At 39.4% G+C, this 23,359-nt stretch overlaps 2 protein-coding genes across 3 annotated transcripts in view; one reads left to right on the plus strand and one right to left on the minus strand.

Moving 5' to 3' along the window:
- Positions 1-17,914, minus strand: part of LOC110211191 (protein nucleotidyltransferase YdiU-like) — a 45,629-nt gene extending 27,715 nt beyond the window's left edge. Inside the window, exons 1-11 of the mRNA XM_020990343.2 lie at positions 17,801-17,914; positions 17,298-17,700; positions 12,296-12,414; positions 11,433-11,561; positions 7,563-7,627; positions 7,421-7,477; positions 7,234-7,332; positions 6,456-6,523; positions 5,515-5,602; positions 3,037-3,106; positions 1,906-1,978 (exon numbers count right to left, since the gene is read on the minus strand). Of these exons, the coding sequence (XP_020846002.1) occupies positions 1,906-1,978; positions 3,037-3,106; positions 5,515-5,602; positions 6,456-6,523; positions 7,234-7,332; positions 7,421-7,477; positions 7,563-7,627; positions 11,433-11,561; positions 12,296-12,414; positions 17,298-17,700; positions 17,801-17,914 (1,285 nt within the window). The remainder of the gene's footprint in view (positions 1-1,905; positions 1,979-3,036; positions 3,107-5,514; positions 5,603-6,455; positions 6,524-7,233; positions 7,333-7,420; positions 7,478-7,562; positions 7,628-11,432; positions 11,562-12,295; positions 12,415-17,297; positions 17,701-17,800) is intronic.
- The window catches only part of PDSS1 (decaprenyl diphosphate synthase subunit 1), a 40,238-nt gene continuing 34,690 nt past the window's right edge, over positions 17,812-23,359 (plus strand). Inside the window, exon 1 of one of the 2 annotated variants that reach the window (XM_020990333.2) lies at positions 17,812-18,056. In XM_020990333.2, coding sequence (XP_020845992.1) covers positions 17,913-18,056 — 144 coding nt within the window. In that variant the 5' untranslated portion in view covers positions 17,812-17,912. The remainder of the gene's footprint in view (positions 18,057-23,359) is intronic. The other variant, XM_020990332.2, reaches the window with a different exon arrangement.

Consider the following 23,359-nt stretch of genomic DNA (forward strand, 5'->3'; position numbering starts at 1 on the left):
CTTTCTCACCCTGAAGAAGCCTTTACCATGAGGCCCACTCTCCTGACTGCCTAGCCTGGACCATCATTTCTTGAGGAGTCCCACCTTCAATCTGGACTTCCCCTCCTCCCTCTACTTTTCAGCTGTCCTTTCTGTATTATCTTCTTCCTTTAGAATGTAAGCTCCTTGTGGTGAAAAACAATCTTGCTTGTTTGTATTTGAATCCACAGTGCTCTTGGAAAGCACTTAATAAATGATCATTCTATATATCTTGGAGTTATCTTTGTTCCTTACCTCTCCTTCAAACCCCCATGTGCAATCAGTTTCCAAGTCTTAGTGACTTTACCTCCACCTCCTCTCATATCAGCCATTTTCCTTCTCTCCACTTCTGAGGCCACCACACCAGTTCAGGCTGTTACCACCTCTCTCCTGGATTATTGTAATAGCCTCTTCATTAGTGTCCCTGCCTCACGTTTCCCCCAACTCCAAACCATCCTCCACACAGCTGCGAAAGTGATCTTCCTAAGCAGAGTCTCACCATGTCGCTCCCCTGCTCAATTAACTCCATTGCTCCTCCATTACCTCAAGGGTCACATACAAACACCTTTGGCTTTTAAAACTTTTCATAACCACGCTCCAACCTACTTTTTTAGCCTTATTGTATATTACTTTTACTAACATACTCTGGGGTCCAGTGGAACTGGCCTCCATGTTGTAGCTCACTCATGACACTCTCATCTCCCATCCCCAAATCTTTCACATGCCTGGAATGCTCTACCTCCTCACTTCTGACTCTCAGAATCCCTAGATTCCTTCAAAGCTCACCTTAAGTGCCATCTCCTAACATGAGGCCTTTACTGATCCCCCTTTCTTATGACTGCTTCAATCAGAAATTACCTTATATTTATTTTGCATATACTATATCTGAACCTATAGAATATAAGCTCCTTGAAGGAAGAAACTGTACCATTTTTATCTTTGTATCCCTAGTGGCCAGTACATAGTAAGTACTTAACAATGTTTACTGATTGACTGATTCAGAGAAGAATGGCATCTTTCCAAATGCCATATGACAACATATTGTCCTTTATGATGTTACTATAAAAAGGATACAAAGTTTTCCAGTTGCAGATATAAATTTATATTAAAGCAGTCATTCTCTCATCTCTTGTGGCCAAGAACACACACTGGCAAAATAGTTGGCTCACATAAGGCTCTGTGTTATGGGACAGAACAGCATGACAAGTAGAAAAGTAAGCCAGAGTCACAAAACTTGGTTCTAGTCTTTGCTCTGATACACAACTTAAAAGTTCGCAGTCTTGAGCAAGTTTTCTGAATCTAAACTGCCTTAACTATAAAACAAAGGAGTTCGACCAGAAGATATCTAATATCCTTTTCCAAATTTAAAATTCTATATAAGCAACTGGTTCACGAAGGACTACTCTCCTCGTACTTGGCACCATTAACAAAAGACAACCCCCATAACAGACCAGTGAGAGCAGACCCCCACAGAACACTGTTCTGTCACCCTCAGATGTAACGTAAGCATTATTACTACCAGTATAGTTAGTTCTATATGATTCACAGTATTGAGAAAGAGATTGTGAAATCTATAAATAAGGCAGAATTTACTTTCCTACTCATTTAGAAAGTTTTGGCTTTTGAATTCCTACCCTTTAAAACAAAGATACACATTTTAAAATACACCATGTACTGCTTTTCCCTTCTTCTATACAATGTTCAGTTCAAAATATTTTTAATGAAAGAAAAATCTATAAAGGTAAAGAACAGTAAAGATTAGTAAATTAAAAGTCTTGAGTAACATATTAACAGAAAAATTTAAAAACACATGAATGACAATGAATTCCTTTAACAAATGGATTCCATTTTAGTATCTGAAAGATGCAATATAACTAGATAACTTACCATGAGCAAAACCCACAGACATCCATGAAGCAATAAGATGTGCTGTCCCAGATACTACATTAGAGAAAAAATCCTGAAATCAAATACAAAAATCTTTTTTGTATGTTCGGTAATATGTCCTATAATGGATTATATTAATGAGAAATTTTGTGAATACAGAGAAAATTCTGTGGAGAGACTTAAAGAACTGAATTATTCAACAAGAAGAAAATAAATAGTAGGGAAATAAAACAAAATAAAGAAATTATAATGATCATTTGTTGTTTATCTCTTTAACTCCAGCAAAAGGAAGTTTCCTATGAATGAAGAGTTAGAGAAGTATGGTTTGGTTTAATGGGAAGTTATAGAATCTCTGCAGCTGAGGTAATCTTGTAGTATAGGTCATCATCTTTCTGGCAGGTAGATTATGACATCTTTCAAAGTCCTTCCTAGTTCTAAGATTCTTCATACATGATCAAAAGGAAACATTTACTTCCAGGTCTATCACAGCATAATCAATCTTATGATCTAGTTCAACTCTGTTCATTTTACAAATGAGGAAAGTGAATCCCTTAAAGAATAAGCACCCTGCCCAAGATTACATATCTAATTAGCAGAAAACTCAAAATAAGAAGCTAAACCTCTTCTTTCCCTATCCTGAAAGTACAGTTCTTCTGCCTCCTGTTACCCCATAAAAACATACACAACATCCCGACTGCTATTCTTTATCACACAAAATTCTTTTGAGAAAAATTAAACACAATTTCTGTATGAATAGAGAGAGGGATCATCAACATATGTATTTGGGTATTTTTCAGAAAAATGCATGAATAGAATAATTCCTGTGTGAATAGAAAGCCCTGCACTATATCAACTTTGATAGAAAGGAATAAATGTCCAATATTCCAAACATCCAAAATCCACTCAAAATTACTTAATTGTAGATTAAGACTATGGGTTTTCTCTCCATTTCTGGATACTTGTTGGACTAAGACAACTTATCTGTCTACAAACCTCATACTAAAGACCAGAGAGCTATCTCTTATAGATCTCACAGAACTAGATAATATTTTGGTTCACTCAGTATATAAACTCTAAGGTGCCTCTAGGCAGGCAAAGGGAAAACATTTCCCTCCTGTCCTGAAAGCTTACCAAGTATCTGTTGGGATCCTTCATGTCTACTGATGGAAAATGTTCCTGTATGACAAAGTTTAATAATTTCCTAGGAAGAAAAAAAAACATTCAAGCAATTGCTCTGGGAAATAAGTATTAGATTACTTATACCTATATACTTTTTTAAAAATAGATTTCCAGGGGCAGCTAAGTGTCCCTGGACTCAGGAAAACCTGAGTTCAAATCCAACCTGTGTGACCCTGGGAAAGTCACTTAACCCCATTGCCTAGCAAAAAATGAATAAATAAATAAATAAATTTTCTATTTCCCCCTCTGCCATATCTTATAATAAAGTTTTTTTTAAATAAAAATGAGTGAAAAAATTCAATAAAATCAATTAATATATTTTAAAAGTTGACATTATATTCAATGCTGCACATCCATAGACACATACCCCCATCCTCCCCACATAAGAGCAGGGGGTGGTATTTTCTTATATTTTTTTGAAACCAAGTTTATTCTTCATAATTCTGAAATATTCATTTTTGATTGCTTTGTGGTTTGTTCCATTGTTGCTCTTTATAGTACCGTAGTCAGTCATTGTGTATGCTGTCTTCTTGGCTCTGCTTACATCACTATACATGTTTATATAAGTCTTTCCCATGCTTCTCTGTAGTCATCATATTTATTGTTTTTTACTACACTAAACATGCCAAAATTTTTTCAGCCATTCCCCAATTGATGGGAAACTGTTTCTAGTTCTTTGCTACCACCAAAAGTGTTGCTATAAATTTTTTGATGTAAATGGAACCTTTCTTTAAAACCACTTTCATCAATTACAGAATGCATTAGTAAAGCTTTAAAATGAAAGAAAAAATAAAATGTATCAGAACCTTTTACTCTTATACCAGTCAAAGGAGATACCTCTACCTTCCTAAAATGTAACCGAGATCCTAACAGTTCCTCTCAGATTTTGCCTTTCTAGGTCTTAAGACCTAGAAAGATACTGCCCATTGCCTGCCAAAAATATTGTGAAATGCTAACCCTAGCAAAGGCCCTCTTCAATATGGTTCCAACCTGCCTCTGCTCAATGAGAAGCACAGAGGTCAGCAGAATGACTAAGAACTGGGAGTCCAGAATTCTATACTGACAGTTTATCCTGGAAACAGAATTTAGCTTGTGTCTAGGTTAAAACAGAAAAGATAAAGGAACCTTCAGCTCCCTCCCATGCAAGCACTTAGCCTAACAATATACTAAATATAGGACAGGCTTTATTTAGCCTAATAGAAAACCACTGAACACATAAGACTGACACTCCAACCTACAAATGTTTAAAACAACTCTCCCTTCCTTTCTAGTGAGCTTCCATTTTCCACAGAACTATTCTACACTTGAAGACCCCATGTGTCCTCAAAGGGGAAAGCAATGAGGTTGGAAGCCTCTTGGACAGAGCCCGAACTGCAGGTAAAAGAGACTGGTGCTCGCCTGCCTCCAGAGGAAGCCTATGCTCCTCCAGGGAACCATATGGCCCCAACACAGGAGAGAAACACTGTCACAGAATAGTGTCTGAATGGGAAAAGGTTCTTGAGCCAACGTAGGAGCTGCAAGAATACAATCTAAAAGTAGCAGGGTCACAGTGGCGAAGCAATGGATGAATTCCTACACAAGAGAAGGAATTTGAAAACTAAATCTTCTGGACATTAAAGAGGAGTTCCTGGACAATGACAAGTTCCCGGATCAAGCAGAGGAGTTCCAGTTTGAAATAAGAGCCAGAGCCACCACTGGGTGAGGCAATTCCAGACCTCATCTTCTACTAATGCTGTGAGAAAAGCACAGGGGTACTGGGAAGAAGCCAACGCTGGGGATCCCCAGTCCTTTCCTCTAGAAAAGGAACCTAAACCAGAAGGTAATGCATGCTCTAGGTCTGGAAGACGAAACAAGTCTCTTGTGGAAGCAAAAGAGAGAAGGAACACTGCTTTGCCTGTTTAGGGGCTTCAGTGTTATACTTTTTTGTGTGTTTTGAGATGTCAGGTAAAGCAAAATAAAGCCAATCCTATACGTAGGGTATTAGCAGCCCAAGTGTTTGCACAAAAGCTGAAGACTCTTAACCGTTTGTGAAAAGACTCAAACATGAGCCAATTGCTGATATCCTTAGGAGACACTCAGCATGGGGGCAAATGAACTAAATTCTGTTATTCCCAGGGGAAACCCTGAGTGGGGGCTTTGGCCAAAGAGAAAGACATTAGAGTTACATTCCCAAGATTACACCTGGTCTGTGTACACCCAAAACTTCAGTTCTCTGTAACATGTCACAATAGAACGTAAGGCATTCAGGCCTACCTGGATTGCCTTATGTTCTCATAGTGCCTAGTACAGGGCTGGGTACAAAGCAATCATTCACTAAATACTTATTCAATGGATGCTTTTTTTCCCCTCACAAGAAAACAGAATATCTTTAACAGCATGTAAGAAAACATAAGTATGTCTTTGACCATATTATGAAGATAACTTATTGACCTGAGTAAATCCAGTTCACCATAATGAGCCAAAATTTCTAATGATCCAATGCGGAACCATGATTTTGCAATGCGTAGAACTACTGCACCTTAAATAGAAACATTTTAAAAATTAGAAAACTATTTTAAAATGTAGAACATGTGAACTTCTTTAAAATAAAATTATTTTTATAAGAAAATTTCAATGGTATAATGCATCTGAAAAATATTTGTTAGAAAAGTCAGGTCCTGGTTATTTATGGTAGAATTTTCTGACTGATGTGGCCCTTACTCAAGGAGATTTACAGGAAATTCAGATCTTGGGACACCTGCAACCTGCTAGAGACTATCACCTCTAAGAATACTAAAGCAACGAAATGGCCATCCTGCAGGGCAATGCTCCAAAAAGTGGGATACCCACTTCCCCTGACATTTCTCACTACTCTGCAAATCTTAAAGTACTACATAAACATTACCTATTATCTAATAAGGGAACGCAGCAGCCTATTCACTGTTTTTTATTATTCCCCATTACCATTGCCTTGGCATTCATTCATGTGGATTTGAGATAACTGATTTTATCAGAAAACAATATAGTAAAATAAAAAATACAATAATTTTGCTCTGGCAAAAGACAAAACATGAGTTACCTATAATTTGAGAACATCAAACAAATTCATGACTTTGGACTTATCTTTCCATTCTTTTCATTAAATGCTTTCTCTCATTTTTGATGAAAACCTTTCCAAAATGGGTTGCTTGCCTCCTTAACAAAGGATACTTCAAAAGACCTAGAATGCCTATCTGCAAATAGATCTATTTCGCACAGGGGACAGAAACATATGTTTTACCTGTATGCCATATAATTACTGGGAATGTATAATTATATGATTCACAACATTTTTTTGCCTTTGTGAAATTTGGCCTCAATTTTCCAAAAGTGCTTTCAAATGTTATCATTACCTCTTTCTTTCTGAATATTTCCATTGTAGAAATTATCTCTCCACACATCATCATCACTTACAACCAGGCTGAAAGAAAAGAGAAATAATCAAGTAAGTGATATTGAACTTTTTTAAAGTTGTATTTTCACTAACATGGATTTCTGAATTCAGAAAAAAGATTTCCACTGTTTAAACAGCATCACTTTACACCACAAATTATGCAAACAGAAAATTTACAGGCCACAGAAAAATCTTTTTTAGTAAAATGCTTGCTTATAGTTACAGCATCAGTGGTCACATTTACAAATAAACCAAACACCTATGCTAGCTAAAACACAAAAGTTCTTTAGTCTTCACATCAACAAAACAATTGTTCAAGATATAAGAAGGAAAATGAATGAAAATAGGAAACTGGTTCATAAGTTAAAATGTCGCTTAGTAATAAAATAGCAAAGATCACTCTGCTGATACCTAACTTGATGTGTTTTTTAATATTACTTTTAATCATGGCAGCTCAGCCGCAGTCATGCAACTATTTAAAGAAGCAGGCAAAATGCTGAACTGTTATAACTGCATTTTTAAGCAGTATAAACAACTCAGTTCTTTTATCAAAAATAGTGGTAATTATAAAAGGCTTCTAACCAGAAGCCATGTTAGCTTATACTACCCCTCTGCAGATAGTGTGACTATCACAGTTAGGTATACTATGACTCAAGTAAGCACTTCTGGAAGGTAACATCATCTAGTCCTAAAAGTTAGTTTCATAATCACTGTTACAGAGGTGACAAAGGGGCTACCTTAAAGCTCTGCTCGTTGGGATGCCGAGGTAGTGCAAAGCCTCACTAGCCAAAAATTCTCTCACTGAGGAACGCAGCACAGCTCTTCCATCACCATTTCTACAGAAAGTTAAAAATAAAAGGTTGTATTTGAAAGTTTAAATGCATTACAATTCTACCTAGATGACTAGAAAGCATGAGACTCTACCGTGAGTATGGAGTCTTTCTGGAACCTTTTAACTGGAGTTCCCACTTTTCACCATACCTTCGAAAAGAATATCAGCATCTTAGAATGTCCCCTCATCTTACCCAAAGAAAGGCAAAATACTTTTCTGTAAAACATTTGATACCTGTTTGTGTATATCCCAATAAGGTGAGCTCTTCCATCCCCAAGCTGATCTGCCCAGGTTCCAAACTTGGAAAAAAATGAAAAATATCAAAATTATCTTCAATTAATTACATACCTTAAGAATCAGTATTTTTTAAATGACATTGCTAAAAAAGAACGCTAAATATTAAGTCATGCTGGGGTTACAATAATGAGAGACTTGGCCCTAAATTAGAAAAATGTGAAGTATTTTCAGATAACTTTTACTTACATGGTCATCTTATAAGTTTAAAGAGGATCATCACAGAAAGATTTCCACAAAATGATAAATTTTTATAGCCCCAACCAATCATGATACTGACTATAAAACTCATACTGATGAAACAACAGATCTTTTGAAATATTAAGTGAACTAAATCTACATGAATGACTGTTTTTGTATCAAGACTGGACTAGCTCTAAGGTCCCTTCCAAAAATGAAGTTCTACAGTTCTAAGATATACTAGCTTTGGAGTCCACAAACCCTGAAATGAAAGCACGGACCAAATTTTGTAGATACTTGGGATAAGAAATATAAATAAGATTTTAAGTATTTAGTCAACTGTCTCACACATGCACCAGAGTTAGCTTATGTAAATCTAAGCACACCCTTTACACTATTCACTGACACCAGCTTAGAGGGCTTAGGAACAGTTTTATACCAAGAAAAAAAAAATCGGACAAAAGCACATTTGTTAGGTAAGTGACAATGACACTACTCCTCGGCTTTGAAGCACGCTGTCACTTATAAATTCCTAGGCTCTGTGTATGCAGCTTAATTTCAGGTTTGGGCAGACAACTATGTATTCATATAGTCTAACCAGTATCAAGGTAAATGCTACTTGCCAGAGTGAGCAACTAGCTATGAGTTCTTGATGCACAACTGGTCAAGGACCACTTCCCCAGGTAAGCCTAGTTCTTGTAGAACAAAGATGAAGGCGATCTGTGACATTCAGGGAGCAAAGCCACTAACACACGAAAATACAGCTGGCTATTTCAGGACTTCCATTGTTGTGTGTGTTATCTATCAGTGGATGTAAATTTTGTTGAGCTAGACCAATCTCCCTTTCCTTGGTTGTCTTTGGACTAGATAAGTGGATCAGGGAGTCAGAGACATCCAAGAAAAATTACAGGTCAAGAAACAAGAGCATCACCTTTGAAACAATGGGATGCTTCCATTTTGTACTGTGTAACTTAAAAGAGTGGATTTTATCCTCTGTTTTTTTGTGATATATAAATATAATTTAAAAATTGTGATGGAAAACCCACAGAGACTCAAGCTTCAGTCTCAAGAGTATTTTCCTTGCCGTCCACATCCAAAGAAAGAACTATGGAAGTCGAATCGCTCTCACTTAATTTTACCTTAAGTTGAATTTTGTTTCATCTTTCTGATGGTTCCTCCTATTGGTTTTAATTTTTACTTACAACTTCACTAATGTGAAAATATGTTTAATGGGTATGTAAATGTAAAGCCTATGTCAGATTGTGCGCCGTCTTGGGGAAGGCGGGGGGGGGAGAAAGGGAGAAAAAATTTTCAACTCAAAAGCATATGGAAAAAAAATTTTTTTTAAATAAAATAAAATAACATAATTCTTTACTAAAAAAAAAGAGTATTTTCCTATAGAGAGAATGGCAGAAGGTGGATATATTATTAATCACTGCACCGCACTAGAAATGATCCAATACAAGGTAGAAGAAAGCAGCTGCTGCTACCCTGCACACCGTCATGTGGCCATGAATGTATGACAATCTGGTACAGTTAGAACCAAAAAGAGATCTGGAATTAATGTGAAATTAGGAGTGGGGTTGGGAAAAAAGTCAGACAAAGCACATAAACTCCTTTTCATATTCTCCACCTAGCTCCTATGATATGTGAGAACCATAATTGGTATTGCAGAAAGGGGTTGAAATGAATTTTCTTACTCTGAGACAAATTAGAATTCCTCTTAATAGAGCACACTCAGGGAAAAGATGGTTGAAAAACTTAAACATCTAGAGCCTTTTCTAGCTGACTGGGTGACTGCTGAAGAGTGTTATCTCCAGAGTTAAAAAGCCTGAGGCTGTGAGCTTTTTGGGAGCAGAGACCATAGCAACTGCAGCAACAGATCAGTAAAAGAGTTGAATGCCACTTTAAGAGCAAAAATCACAGCAGACAGCATCAGAAATTCATCAGAAATGTTCAGTAGCAACTCAATGGAGATGACCCATAGCAAAGAGCTTCTCAATGACACCCAAGAAAGAGTAGCATAACAACATCACCAAAGGATAGGGGTGACTCTATAGCACTGGAGCTGTGAGTTGCCCAGCCATCCATGTTCCCTGACCACATCTGTTTCCTTCCTACCTGCCCCTCCACACACATTCACAAGCTACTTGGCTTCCCTACATATGCTCGTCTCCATAGGTGTTCCCTGGACATACATGTTCCCTATGTATGTCACTTTATATCTGTGTTCCCTGATCATACATTCCCTACATGTGTTATTCTCTCCCCTACCAGCTGTAGTACCAGCTCCTACCTTGTAGGAGAGAGTGTGCCTTTACCCCTGTTTAATGAGGGCTAGGTGAAATCTTTCTTGTCATTTATGTTTCTATACTATTTGATTAAATGTCTTTTGCCTTGAACCAGTTTGTCATTTGGCTAACTTTACCAGTTAGAAGAAGCACACTGCTGGGGGCTCATAAGCTATGGTTTTTGAGTTGACACTGACTTACAAAATGCCCAGGATATTGAATAGCTTTCTGGGGGCCCAAGTCTGAGGGAGGCACAAGAGAGTCAAGAAATACTAAATAAATATTATCTAAACCCAAAAGTGTTATAGGGCTTAAACAATTAATCCTATATTAATGAATTTCCTTTTTCATCTCAAATGCCACCCTTTGAGTGAATCTGTGAAGTTTGGATTCAGTCAAAAGGCTGCACTTGAGCACCTGGAAGGCCACATGTGGCCTCGAGGCTGCAGGTTCCCCACCCCTGTCCTAAACCTATGCCCTTCCATGGTATCTATTAGGGAGATGCTATGCCATAATGGAAGGAGATCTAGAATCAGAGGAACCCAAATGCCACCTCTGATACAGCACAGGCAAATCACCTAATCTCCACGAACCTAGGTTTCATAAGTATCACAGGATAATAGATTGACAGCTGGAAGAATCTTTAGAGGTCATCTAGTTCAACCCAATTATTCAACAGATATGGAAACTCAGACACAATGAGGAGAGAAGTAATTTGCTCAACAGCAAAGTTTTAACAGGCCCTCTGAGGAATTAGGGTTGCCAAAGACAAAAGGCCTATTTGCCCCCAAAGGAGTTCATGGATAAATCCATCCAAAGGGTGCAGACCATTGAGCTGATCTTCACATAGCAAAAGGCCCTCATGTCTGCATCTGACCCCAACAAGATGAGGCAAAATGGTGACACTGGACCCTCAAGTACCAATATATATGGACAGGTTCTCCCTGAGGGGAAGAAAAAGTGCCCAAAAGGGACCTACAGGACTCAGTATGCATTGCCTTAGGATATATTAATAATACACAGGCCTCTGTACAGAGACACAATTTGTCTTACTTATCTCAGAGGGATAAGTAACTCACAGAGATATGATATTCTCATAACCACTCTTTCCATAGCTCCATTCTGATGATTTAGGACCTAGAAAATATTATTATTATAACTCCGACAGTGATGCTATATATGGTGATATATACTCTAAGTAGTAAAACATTCTAAAATCATCTTGTTCAATTTTCAATATTCTGGACCAAGGAAATTAGTGAACAACAACTTCCTAACTTAAATGGAAACTCTAAAAAATGTTTACATTTCCATCTTAGAGAAGCAACATTAGCTTTACCTGATGGCCTCCATATCTATGGGCCAATGGAATAGAGCCAGATACTATCTTTTCACCACTTACAAGTTGAATAAAATTATTAGTTTTTGAAACAGAAAGATCAAGGTCCAAAATATCTTCCAGAACATCCTAAAAAAAAATCACATTAAAAATGTAAATAGGCTTTCTACGAATTTTCTATCAGAGTACTAATGACAAAGGGAAAAGATAAAATCATTTCAATAAATGCAATATTAAAAGTCTAGCTCCAAAAGATCTGTTCTTTTTTTTTACTTATCAATAATATCTGGAAAATCTGGTAGTTTATAACCTGCATTAACAAGTACTACAAACAAAAAAAATCTAATTCTACTTCACTGGAAAGTTTTGGGGTTTTTTTCTTAAAGTTGTATTCATAAGAATTAAAGTCTCAAAAAAATATTGCTTTTCCTTCCATGGCAAAGACCTTTACGGAACTGAAAAATTATTAACTTTCCATTTTGAGCCATGGAATAAGATTATATCATTGGAAGACAGCTTGGGGCTGGCTTATAAAAAATATTTTCAGGGTTATATGAAATTTTAATCTATTCCCATCCCCCCGATGTTATTTTCCAAAACTATTAGTACTGAAAGAAAAATTTAAAGTCAGATACTGTGTTTGCATGGTCATGTATATAGTATACATACTATGTGCATGGTCATGCAAACATATAAGATTTTTATATATGAGACTGTCAAGGTACATGAATAAATTAAACACAAAAGCAATAATTTACCCACTACATATATCAACTCTGATAGAACACATTATCCTTTTTTTATGAATGTTTCAGGTACTTGAATAAAGTATTCTTATTTTTATTATTTAAAAAGAGCCTAACCTTTGAAACTGCTACAAGACAAATCCTTGATTTGAAAGGAATAGGGTAAACAACAGAAAAAATACAGTTTCTCACTTTGCGAACATAATTTTCATAAACTGGATCAACTGGCAACATACCTGGTAGGAAAAAAAACAAAAACCTTACACTCAGTCATACACACACACACACACATACACATTTTATATATAATATATATTTCCTAAAAAAAAAGGAAAAATGATATCCACAAACTCAAACAAAATACATACATTTCATCAAGTAACAACAGTATAGCTTACTTCATTTTTAACACAGTAAATGTTTGTTATTTCACATTTTTAGCATTACAAGATAAAATACTGGGAAAGAAAATTCCTCTTTTCCACTGCTGATCACCTCCTTGTCCTTGATACTCTCTTCCCTCTAGCTTTTCATGATACTACTCTTTCCTGTTTCTCCTCCTGACTGTTCCTTCTCAGTCTCCTTTGCTAGATCTTCATCCAGCAAAGCTGGATGCTTGCTAATGATGAGGGTCCCACAAGGTTTAGTCCTGGGCTCTTATTTTCTCCTTCTCTACTATTTCATTTGGTGATCTCATCAGCTCCTATGAATTCAATTATCATCTCTATACAGATGATTCTTAAATCTGCTTATCCAGCTTTTTGAATTCCATTCAAAATAACTACAGAATGTATAAAATATTTTAAGAGTCTACCTACCAACACATACAAAGGAATTATTCTAAATATGACTACAAAACATTTTAGAGAAATAAAGACAGACCCAAATAAATACAGCAACATTAATGACTCAGGTGAGCAATGATAACATAAAAATGACAATGCTATGAAATAAACCTGTTTATTCAAGGTTATATGAACCAAAATACCAATGAATTACTTTTGTGAGCTGGAAAAAAATTATAAAATTTATCTGAAGTAACAAAAGGTCAATATTGTCAAGGGAAATAATAAAAATAAAATAAAATAAGATGGGATACTGGAAGCACCAGTTCTCAAATTATATTACAAAATAGTTGTCAAAACTCTTTGGTGCTAACTAAAAAACAATGAAGTTGATCAGTGGAACAGATTAGGTTCAGGACTTACTGAAGCTAACAAACACAGTAATACAGTGTTCCATAAACTCAAACTCCATAACTACTGGAATAAGGACTCACAATTCAACAAAAACTGCTGGGAAAATGGGAAAAGTCTGGCAGATATTAGGTTTAAACCAATACTTCATACTACACATTAAGATAAGCTCCAAATGGTTTTATGAACTAAATACAAAAGATCACATTATTAAGAGACAATTAGAGAAGGAAGAAAATACCTGTGGATAGGGGGACCAGAGAAGGGGCCGAAAGATCACAAAAGATAAGACTAACAGTTTTGATTACAAAAAATTGCAGTTTTACACAAACAAAATCAATGCAGTTAAGATTAGAAGGTTAATAGTTAACTGGGAAAAAATATTCATAGGCAGTTTAAAAAAAACCAAATATCTCAAATCCGATATAAGGAACTGATATAAATATATAATAAAAACCATTTCCAAATAGTCAGAGTTCAAAGACATGAACAAGAAGTTCTCAAAGGAAGAATTTTTTAAAAACCACTGCAGATCACAATCAATATAAAAAGTACAGATCAAAACAGCTCTGAGTTTCCACCTGATAGATATCTTATTGACAAACAGAAAAATGGCAATTGTTGATGAGGCTGTAGAAAAACAGGCAAAATGACATGCTACGGGTGGAGCTGTGAATTAGTCCAGTCAGTCTAAAATGCAATTTTGAACTAGGCCCCAAGTCATTCAATCATGCGTACCTTTGAACCCACAATGCCACTACTAGGCCTAAAGCCTAATGAAGAAGAAAAAAAAAAGGAAAAAATAGACATATAGACAAAAATGTTTATATCAGCTCTGCTGTTGTAGTAAAGAACTATAAACAACGGGGTACCCAACAACTGGAGAATGGCTGAACAAATTATAAATGTAATGGAAAATTACTGTACTATAAAAAATGGATAATGGGATGACTTCAGAGAACCCAGAAAGATCTGTATGAACTGATACAGTGAAGTGAACAGAACCAGGAGAATAATGATAGTAACCACACTGTAAAGGAAGGCTTAAGCACTCTGATCAATTCAATGACCAACCATGACTCTAGAGGATTAATGTGAGCATGATACCCACCTCCTGACAGAGGGATGATGAATTCAAGATAGCATGAAACATATTTTTCTGGATGTGAACATTAGTGGACTTATTTTGTTTGACTATGCTTATTTGTTAAAGAATTGTATTTTTCTTTTTTTATTTGGGATAGGAGAAGAGCAGTAGAGCTAATGTTGCCAGAAAAGACAGAAAAATAGAGTCATTAAAGAATTTTTTAAAATGCTCAGCAGACAACATAAGGAAGTTTAAAAAGGAAACACAAATAAGTAGCAGTTTTGAAACTTAATACGTTAAATTTATTATATATACTTTTTAAAAAGTTGTATTGATAGATCCTCATTTTCACATGAAAAATCCTTTTTATATTTTAGTTTTTATATGGAAATGTTTTTATAAATTCAGAATTTTAAAAAATGAGTGGCTCACCCATCTTTGATATGTTCATTACAAAGAAACCCTTCTCCTCCCCACAGCTCCTTGCATGCCCTATGACTCCAACAGTGGTGGTATAAGTGCTCAAAGAGAATGATGTTCACCATCCTGACTGGCCACATCTAGAAGCTTGAGCAATACTCAGGTTTTATAGCTGACATTTTTAAATGGATAATAAATTAGCTCTTTTCATTAAAAAAAAAATCATTAGCTTAGCAAGACAGAGTTACCAAAAAGAAATCTTGCTATGTTGGTCATCTACCATCACTGAAAACATATCAGTATATCATACCCTGTGAATGACTTAGCATTACAGTGATCCAACACAATTCTGAAGGACTTAAGATGAAAAATGTTCTCCATCTCCTGAGGAAGAATTTATGGAGTCTAAATGTAGTTCAAAGCATGCTTTTTAAACTTTCTTTTTCTTGGGGGTTTTTTTTTAGTGTTTTCTTTCACAAAATAATTAATAGAAAAATACATTTTGCATGACTGCACACATATAACTAATGTCAAATTGTTTGCCTTCTCAGTGAAGGAGGAAGAGAATTTGGAACTGAAAATTTTTTCAGATGTTAAACTTTACATGGGAATTGGGAATATTGAAAAGATATGTATATATATATATATGTGTGTGTGTGTATATGTGTGTGTGTACACACACACATATATGTATCAGGATATATGCTGTCAGAGGCAGTGTGTTGTAGTGGAACCTAGGAGTCAGGAAGTCTGTTTCTCACACATACTAGCTGAGTGATCCTGGGCAAATCACTTAATTTAGTGTCCCAGGCAACTTTCTAAGGCTTTAAGTTACAACCAGGTGTGGACTGGTAGAGGGAGTTTCCACACCACAAATTCTCTACAGAGATGAACCCATATTTATAAAGGCTGGCCGAATGATGTTTAAAACATTCCTAGATTTGAATAACGGCAACCAATCTCTCTTTTGCAATGATAACCTACACTTGGAGATAAACATCTAATCCACTTAGAAGAGCAAAATGAAGCAATTATCCTTATCAGGAACTGACTGTAACCTGAGCAAATAAGTCTGTGTGCTTTAAAGATGTGCCATCATCAAGACTCTTGCAAGACTCACCTACACAGTTTATAGAGATACCTGGCAGTTTTTTGGCTCACACCTGTGATTTCATCAGTGTAGGGAATTCTCTATGAGCAAAGTTCCACCAAAACTGATGGGCACAGATACAAAATATATAGGCTTAAAAAGTTACATACTGTGATTTTTGTGCGACCTAGAAGAGTCACTACACCTCTGGGGGTCTCAGTTTCCTATTCTGTGAAATGAGGAGCTTGTATTAGATAGCCTCTAAATTTGGTTCCAGCTGTGTAATAGAAGCTATGATGTTACTTATCAACCAGCAAAGAAGTAAAACTCTTGAAAATAATATCAGCACCCAAACTATGAGAGGGACTGTGTAGTTGAGTCTGACACATACTGCTGTGTGCTCCTGGCAAGTCCCTTAATCTCAAAGTCTCAGTCAACTTTCTAAGACTTCAATTGTGAATTAATAGGATCTTTCCATATCCACTGGTTCTCTATAGAAATCAACTCACTTGTCCCTGAACAATCTGTTATGTGTATACATATACATGTGTGTATGCACATACAAATGTATGTGTATATACAAGCACACATAAACATGCATTTATATTTTATATGTACATGTACATTTATAAGTACACATGTATATGTGTATATATATGGTTGATAACCAATATCATCTATATGTGGGTATGTATACACTAGACACATACTGGCAAAGACTTGTCCAGAGTCACACAACCGCTAACCATCTGAAACTAGACTCGAACCTAGATCTTAGTGACTCAGTCAAAGCCTCTGAAGTCTCTGGGGCAGTAGATACTCGTGGTACAAGATTCCCAAATCAGAGAAATTGGGCCGCTAGGGGGCGCAGGGGGCGCAGTGGCTAAAGCTCCAGCCTTGGAGTCAGGAGGACCTGAGTTCAAATTCGCCCCAGACACATGACACTAGTTGTGTGACCCTGGGCAAGTCACTTAACCCCGATTGCCTCACCAAAAAAAAAACCAAACAAACAAAATCAGAGATTGCCAATTTCGTGCTTTTTTTTCCCTTCACAATAGGTGACTTCCTAAGACTTCAAAGACTGTTAAACTGTGGCCTGGTGGATGAAGTTTCCACACCAAGAGTTCCCCTTCGAGATGAACGCACAAGTCCTTAGCCCCTACGTGTGTGCGTATGCGCGCCTGGGTGCATGTGTGCGGATATGTGTATGTGTGCATGTGTGTGCATGTGCATACACGGGACAGCCCGAGTGGCTCACATGCACAACTCGGAATCCCGGGTCTGCCTGGCTCTCGGACCCTGGCCACTGGTAGACCCCATCTGTACCTACGAGGCTTTCTGAAGACAGGCTCCAAGAATCAAGCGAGCGGCCCAGTCCGGTTTTCCGTTCGCAAAAGCCCGGGCCGGACTCATTGACGGGGAGATGCTCGAAGCCGGCCCTCCGTCCCAGGGCCGGGAGCTCTTCCAGGAAACCGCAGGCGGCTCTGCAGCAGAGGAGCACGGCCAGCAGCGCGCGCCCCGCCGCCGCAGCCTCGAGCTCCCGGCTCCCCTCTCCATGGGCCCACCCGGGCCTGCCCGGCGCGCACACCTCGGGCCTCAACGCGTGGAAAGGGCACCATCCGGGGGAAGAGAGGACCGCGGGCGGCCGGGGGCTGGAGCGCCCAGAGGCGCGGGGCGGGGCAGGGCGGTGCGAGGGGCGGAGTGCGCGTTCAGGCCACCGCCCCCTCCTCTATTTCCCGTCGGGCCCTCGCCTCCTGCCTGGCTGACCACCTGGGGGGGGGGTCCGTGTGCGTGCGCAGCTCGGGCTCGCGTCAGCCTCGCTCTCAGGCAAGAGGGGCAGTGTGGGCGGAAGCGCTTCTTGTGCCAGGTTTCCGGCTCCGGGTCCCCGCGGTGGGGAGGGGGGCTGGGGCGGAGCGGCCCGCCGGACTGGAGAGCGGGATCATGGCCTCGCTGGGCTGGCGCTGGCGGCGCTGCTGCTCGTGGAGAGCGGCCTCGGGGTGCCCCAGGCTCGGCGCCCTGCGGAACCCGCCCGAAGGCCAGGGATGGCCGGCCCCCGCCCGCCCCGCGACCGGCTCCTGGGGTCAGGTGAGTGGAGCGCTGAGGAAGGTAGAGGGCGGGCGAGAGAAGGCGAGCGCGCAGAGGTCACGGCGGCAATGACAGCGGAATGAATGGGGAGCCCGGAACCGGCACGTGTGCGCGGAGGAGGGCGGGCGGAGCTGGGGCGAGAAGCAGGCCCCAGGGGCACTGCCTTCTGCTGGGAAGAGGGTGAGGGCGGTCAGCCGCTAGCTGAGAGAGAGAGAGAGAGAGACGTGTGTGTGTGTGTGTGTGTGAGAGAGAGAGAGAGAGAGAGAGAGAAGAGAGAGAGACAGAGAAGAGAACCTAAGGGAGCGTAAGTGTGTGTAAGCGCGGGAGTGTGTGTGCGGCGTGTGTGTGAGGGGAGCCAGGTGTTTCGGGGGCGTTCAGGGAGGTGTGAAATGGAGACCTTGACTGGCAGAGGATGAGACCCAGACCCGGGGGTACAGGCTTTGCAAGAGAAGGGGACTGAAGGAAAATGAGGCCGGGGTTTGGGGGAAAGTGTTTGGGGAGGGGGTGCTGAATGTGCAGCAGTGTTCTCTGGAGGGGAGGGGCAGCACTTAGGTTGAGAGCTGGGAGGGTGGGAACCGGGCCCTGGGGCAGAGGATTTTCCTGGGAAAGGGGATGAGGGGTGGGGGGTGAGAGAGCAGTGAGTCTGAGAGCTATGTCTTGGAGAGGTGGGGATGAGATCCGAGACCCAAGGGAGGAGGGGGGAAGATGAGAACAAGGTCCTTGTTTAAGTGGGGAAATGGAGAATTGGTAAAGCGGGCCGAGTGGAGACCTGGGTGGCGTAGGATAGGAGAGCAGGGTGGTGTTGAGAGGGGAGGAGACCTGGTCCCAGAAGAGGGAGTAGAATGGAGTGCTGGGATGGAAGTATAGGTGAGAGCAGTTAATCTGGATTAACTCTTCCCTTTTCCTAATCTGTCTTCCATGGGAATAGAGTGAGGGTGTTGTCCTAGGGGCAAGGGGGTATTTGAAGTAAGGTGCTAACCTACGTACTGAGATTAAGACCGAGGTGTGGAAGAGAGGAAAGAATTTGTATTTTCATGGTTCTGTGGGTGGGACTGGGCAGAGAGAAAATGAAGAGAAAGAACCACAAGGATATACTCAAGGGGAAAATAGAGCTAGAAAGCTTGTGCCTGGTAGCTCATAGGAAATTAGCAATAGAGCAGGAAGAGATCTTAGGGAATAATGTAGTTCCAATCCCTCATCTCATAGGTGAGGAAACCAGGTCACTTCAGTCAAGGTGTTCTTTTTACCATCCCACTGTGCTTCCACCAGTGTGAAGTGTGAAACATCTACAAGGAGAAAACTCTGCTATAGAGAACCTGACAGTCTAGTTGGATGGACAAGATTCACATGCATTGACTTCAACAAATATATTTTGAGTGCCATTTCTACCTTCTCGATGTTTCTCATATCTGATCCCTTCTCTCTGCTCACATAGCCAGTCACCATCTTACTTCAGGTTTTTATCACCTCTTTCTAGATTATTATTAGCAGCCTCTTGGTCACTCTGCCACAAGCATCTTCCCATAAGAGTCAGTTTACCACTCTGATTTTTCTTAAGCACAGATATATAATCATATCACTCCTCTATTTAATAAATAAACTCTAGTGCCTCCCTATTACCTCATTTACAAATGAGATATTTGTAAAGCAGAATAGTGACTGGCATAGATGCTTATTCCCTTCTCTTCCTTTTCCCTCTTGAGACAAAATATAAATTCTATTTGGGTTTTTTTTGTTTTGTTTTGTTTTGGTGAGGCAGTCAGGGTTAAGTGACTTGCCCAGGATCGCACAGCTAGTAATTGTCAAGTGTCTGAGGCACCACTTAGCTGCCCCTTCTATTTAGTTTTTAAAGCCTTTCACAACCTGATCCCAGCCTCTTTTCAGTTTTGTTGTACCTCAGTTCCCCTCTCCAAGTCTGCAGTCCAGCCAAATTGCCTCTTCTACTTCTCAAATTAATAAGCATACATTAAGCACCTGTTGTGTGCCAGAAACCATGTTAAGCACTGGAGATACAAAGGTTTAAAAAAACCTATTCTCAAGGAGCTCCGCCTAGACAACACACCACCTTCTGTTTTCTGCCTTTTCACTCACAGGTCCCCCATAGGTACAATGTTTCCTTTTTCTCACCTCCAAGTTATAGAAGTCCTCTTCCTTCAAAACTCAGCTCCAGCACCACCACCTATGTGAAGCACTTCCTCTGTTACCCCAACTGTTAGGGTGAGCACTCTCTAACAGCCATGTATATAACTACTTTGTGTTTTATTTGTATTTACTCTCTTTATAGTCTGTTCTTGTCTCCTCTATTGGAGTATAAGGCCCTTGAGAGCGGAGATTGGTTTTTATTGTTGTTATTGTTTTTTTTCAGATCTTAAGCTTGTTGATTTATAAAGTGCATAATGCATGCAAGGTACAATGCTATGTGCTATGGGGAATACAAGGAAGAGTAAAGCTATGTAGTAGGGGAATTGAGGTGTGATTTAACTATACCCCAGTGTGTTTTAACTATAATATGAAACATCAAGCACACAAATTTTAGAGGAGGGAATGATACATAGGGAAACAATTAGAGAACAGATGTGCAAATTGAAAGGTCCCCAGTATTTCTGAGAAGGAAGAGATTTGTGTGGACTGAAAGGCTTCATAGGAGATGTTAGAAATTAAATGCATCTTGTAGGCTTAGTATAGAGGAGGAGGAAAGGGCATTCTAGGTGAGAAGGCTAGTTCTATGACCAGAGTCCTGGAGACAGGGAACTCGCTTGGTGTGTGTTATAATGGGGTCCAGAGTAGAAGTTTTACAAGGAAATTACTGAGAGATAAGGTTGGATTATAGGGTGGGGCCAGATGGTGGAAAGCTCAAAGTCCTCCATACTCCAGCAAGTTTGTACTCAGTATAGTAGGAAGTAGGGATCCCTTGCAGTCTGTTTCTTAATGAATACTGGTCCTAATTTCAAATAGAGAAGGGGAGAACAGTTAAGAATGAGGTTATTGCATTAATCTCAATGTAAAGTGAAGGGATTGAGGATGAGCGATAAAAGTAGAGATCACCCAGCAATAATGTACCACCTTGTGGCCTCTTTTCAATTGTTGTTTGAACTATTATTGCAATACCTTCATACTTCAAGAAGCCTAGATTTTATCACTGTGAGCAGCTCTTCTAAGCAGTTTGGTAATACTAATAAAAGCTCACATTGATGTAGCACTTTACATACTTTGTCTCATTTGAGCTCTACAGTTACCTTGTGAGGTAGGTGTTGTTATCCCTGTTTTACCAAGGGGCAAATAGATTTAAACAAGTTGTGATTTGTTCAGGGTCTCAAAGTCTTAAGTCATTGAGTCAAGATTCAAACCCAGGTCTTCCTGGCTCCAAGTCTAATATTCTTCCCACTGTATGATGGAAAGGTGCTACAGCACCCCAAAAAAAAGAGGTCATCACCTGATGGCTAGCCTTGTGGGCATGAGTAAGTACCTTAAAATGTTAAACTCAGTGTCCTTGTCAGTGCAATGAGAATAATAACAACTGATTCAGCTATCTTATGATGATCATACATAATAACATATCTGAAAGCACTTTGGCAACTTCAAACTTAAGATAATATTATTCACATATTTCCTTCATTCCCATTTGCTTTCCCTTTTGCTCGTGAAAGCTAGTCCATTTTTGGTCTAGTGGTACTTGTGCATCCTGGGGCTAGCCCAGAGACCTTGGACTGAACCTGACCATACTAAGTGCAGAGGGTCAGTAGGGGCCATTTTAATTCCAGGCCTGATTCCCAACTCCCCCCAAAAGCCCCACCTTTAGAGCCTTCTCCCACTTCATTCTGACTTTGTAGTCAACTAAAATTCCTCTTTTTTTTTTTTTTTCAAATGTTCTTCTATTAAGCCATCTCTTTGCATTCTTGTGTAAGTAAAACATTTTTTGGAATTAAGCACAGACTTTATCTTTTTAAAATTTCATTTTGTTAGTTTGATTATTTTTCTATCCTAGTGAGATCTTTTTGAATTAGGATTCCACTCTCTAACATCTCTGTTCTTCCAACTTTGCATCATTCAAATCTTTGACTGGAATTTTGCCTTGTATGTCTTCATTCATTACCTTGGTAAAAGATATTAAACAGGAATGGGCCAAGGATGGAGCCCTATGGCAAGCATTAGATATCTTTCTGCAAGGTGATGTATTCCCAACAATTTACATTCTTTAGATCCAGTTATTTTGTAAGCTATGATTGAGGAATAATCTAGCTCATTTTTATTCACCTGGCTCACAAGGATATCATGAGAAACCTTGTCACACTACTTCCTGATATCATCAGCATGTTGACAACATTTCTTTGATAGGTATCTAGTAATGCAATGAAGGATGCAAATTTGAACTTAATAAACATTTCTTAAGCAAGGTGCAGGGGATACAAAGATTGGCATGACACAGAGCCTGGTCCTTAGCAGCTTACAGTCTAACAGGAAAAATGACTTGCACAAATATTCATAATACAAAGTAAACAAAACAAACTCATGGCTAGGCAAAGAAAGTGCTATGAAAATTTTGAGGAAAGTAGGATGACCCCATGAAGAGAGGAAAGTTAGACCTTAGGGTGAAGGACTATTTCTTGACAAGGAAGAAGTGTTTTTTTTCCTACAAAACTAGAAGAGAGGATTGGTGAGGATAATAAAAATAAAATAGAGTGGTAAGAGATTTCTCAGGCCAAGTAGTACAGTCCTCTCTTTTTACAGGTGAAGAAACTGGACAAAGGAGATTAAGTAACTTGCAAAGGTCACACAGACTGTGTCTGAATCAGGATATAAATCTCTCTCTTTTTTTTTTCCTCAATAAAGCGGAAGGTAAGGTCATCTTTGGGGCCAGGGTAGGGGGAGGAGCTACACCCTTATGGGAGTTAGGGAGGCAGGATGGTGCAATAGAACAAATGTTAGATTTGGAGTTGGAGGACCTGGGTTTGAATCATGCCTCTGCTTCCTTCATTACTTCAGGCAAGTCCCTCAATCTTCTCGGGCCTCAGTTTCCTCATCAGTAAAATGAGGAGGTTGGACTAGGTGGCTCCTGTGGTCCCTTCCAGCTCTGTGTATTCTGTGCAGGGCGACACGAAGCAAGAACTGCCATGGGTACTCAGGGCCCAGTTAAAGTGAGCGTAGACTGACAGTGGACCCAGAAAGGACACGGGTGTGGTTTCCTCTAGCAGCATTCCAGCTGTCCGTGGCAGGAATAGGAGTTCCCCATAGTTCACCCATGAATATGGGTGAGGAGATAGGTGCTCCCTTTAAAAAGAAGGCCGTCACTTCCTCCCAGATGA

This window comes from Phascolarctos cinereus, unplaced genomic scaffold (assembly GCF_003287225.1).
Source record: "Phascolarctos cinereus isolate Bilbo 61053 unplaced genomic scaffold, phaCin_HiC Scaffold_1;HRSCAF=81, whole genome shotgun sequence".
Lineage (NCBI taxonomy): Eukaryota > Metazoa > Chordata > Mammalia > Diprotodontia > Phascolarctidae > Phascolarctos > Phascolarctos cinereus.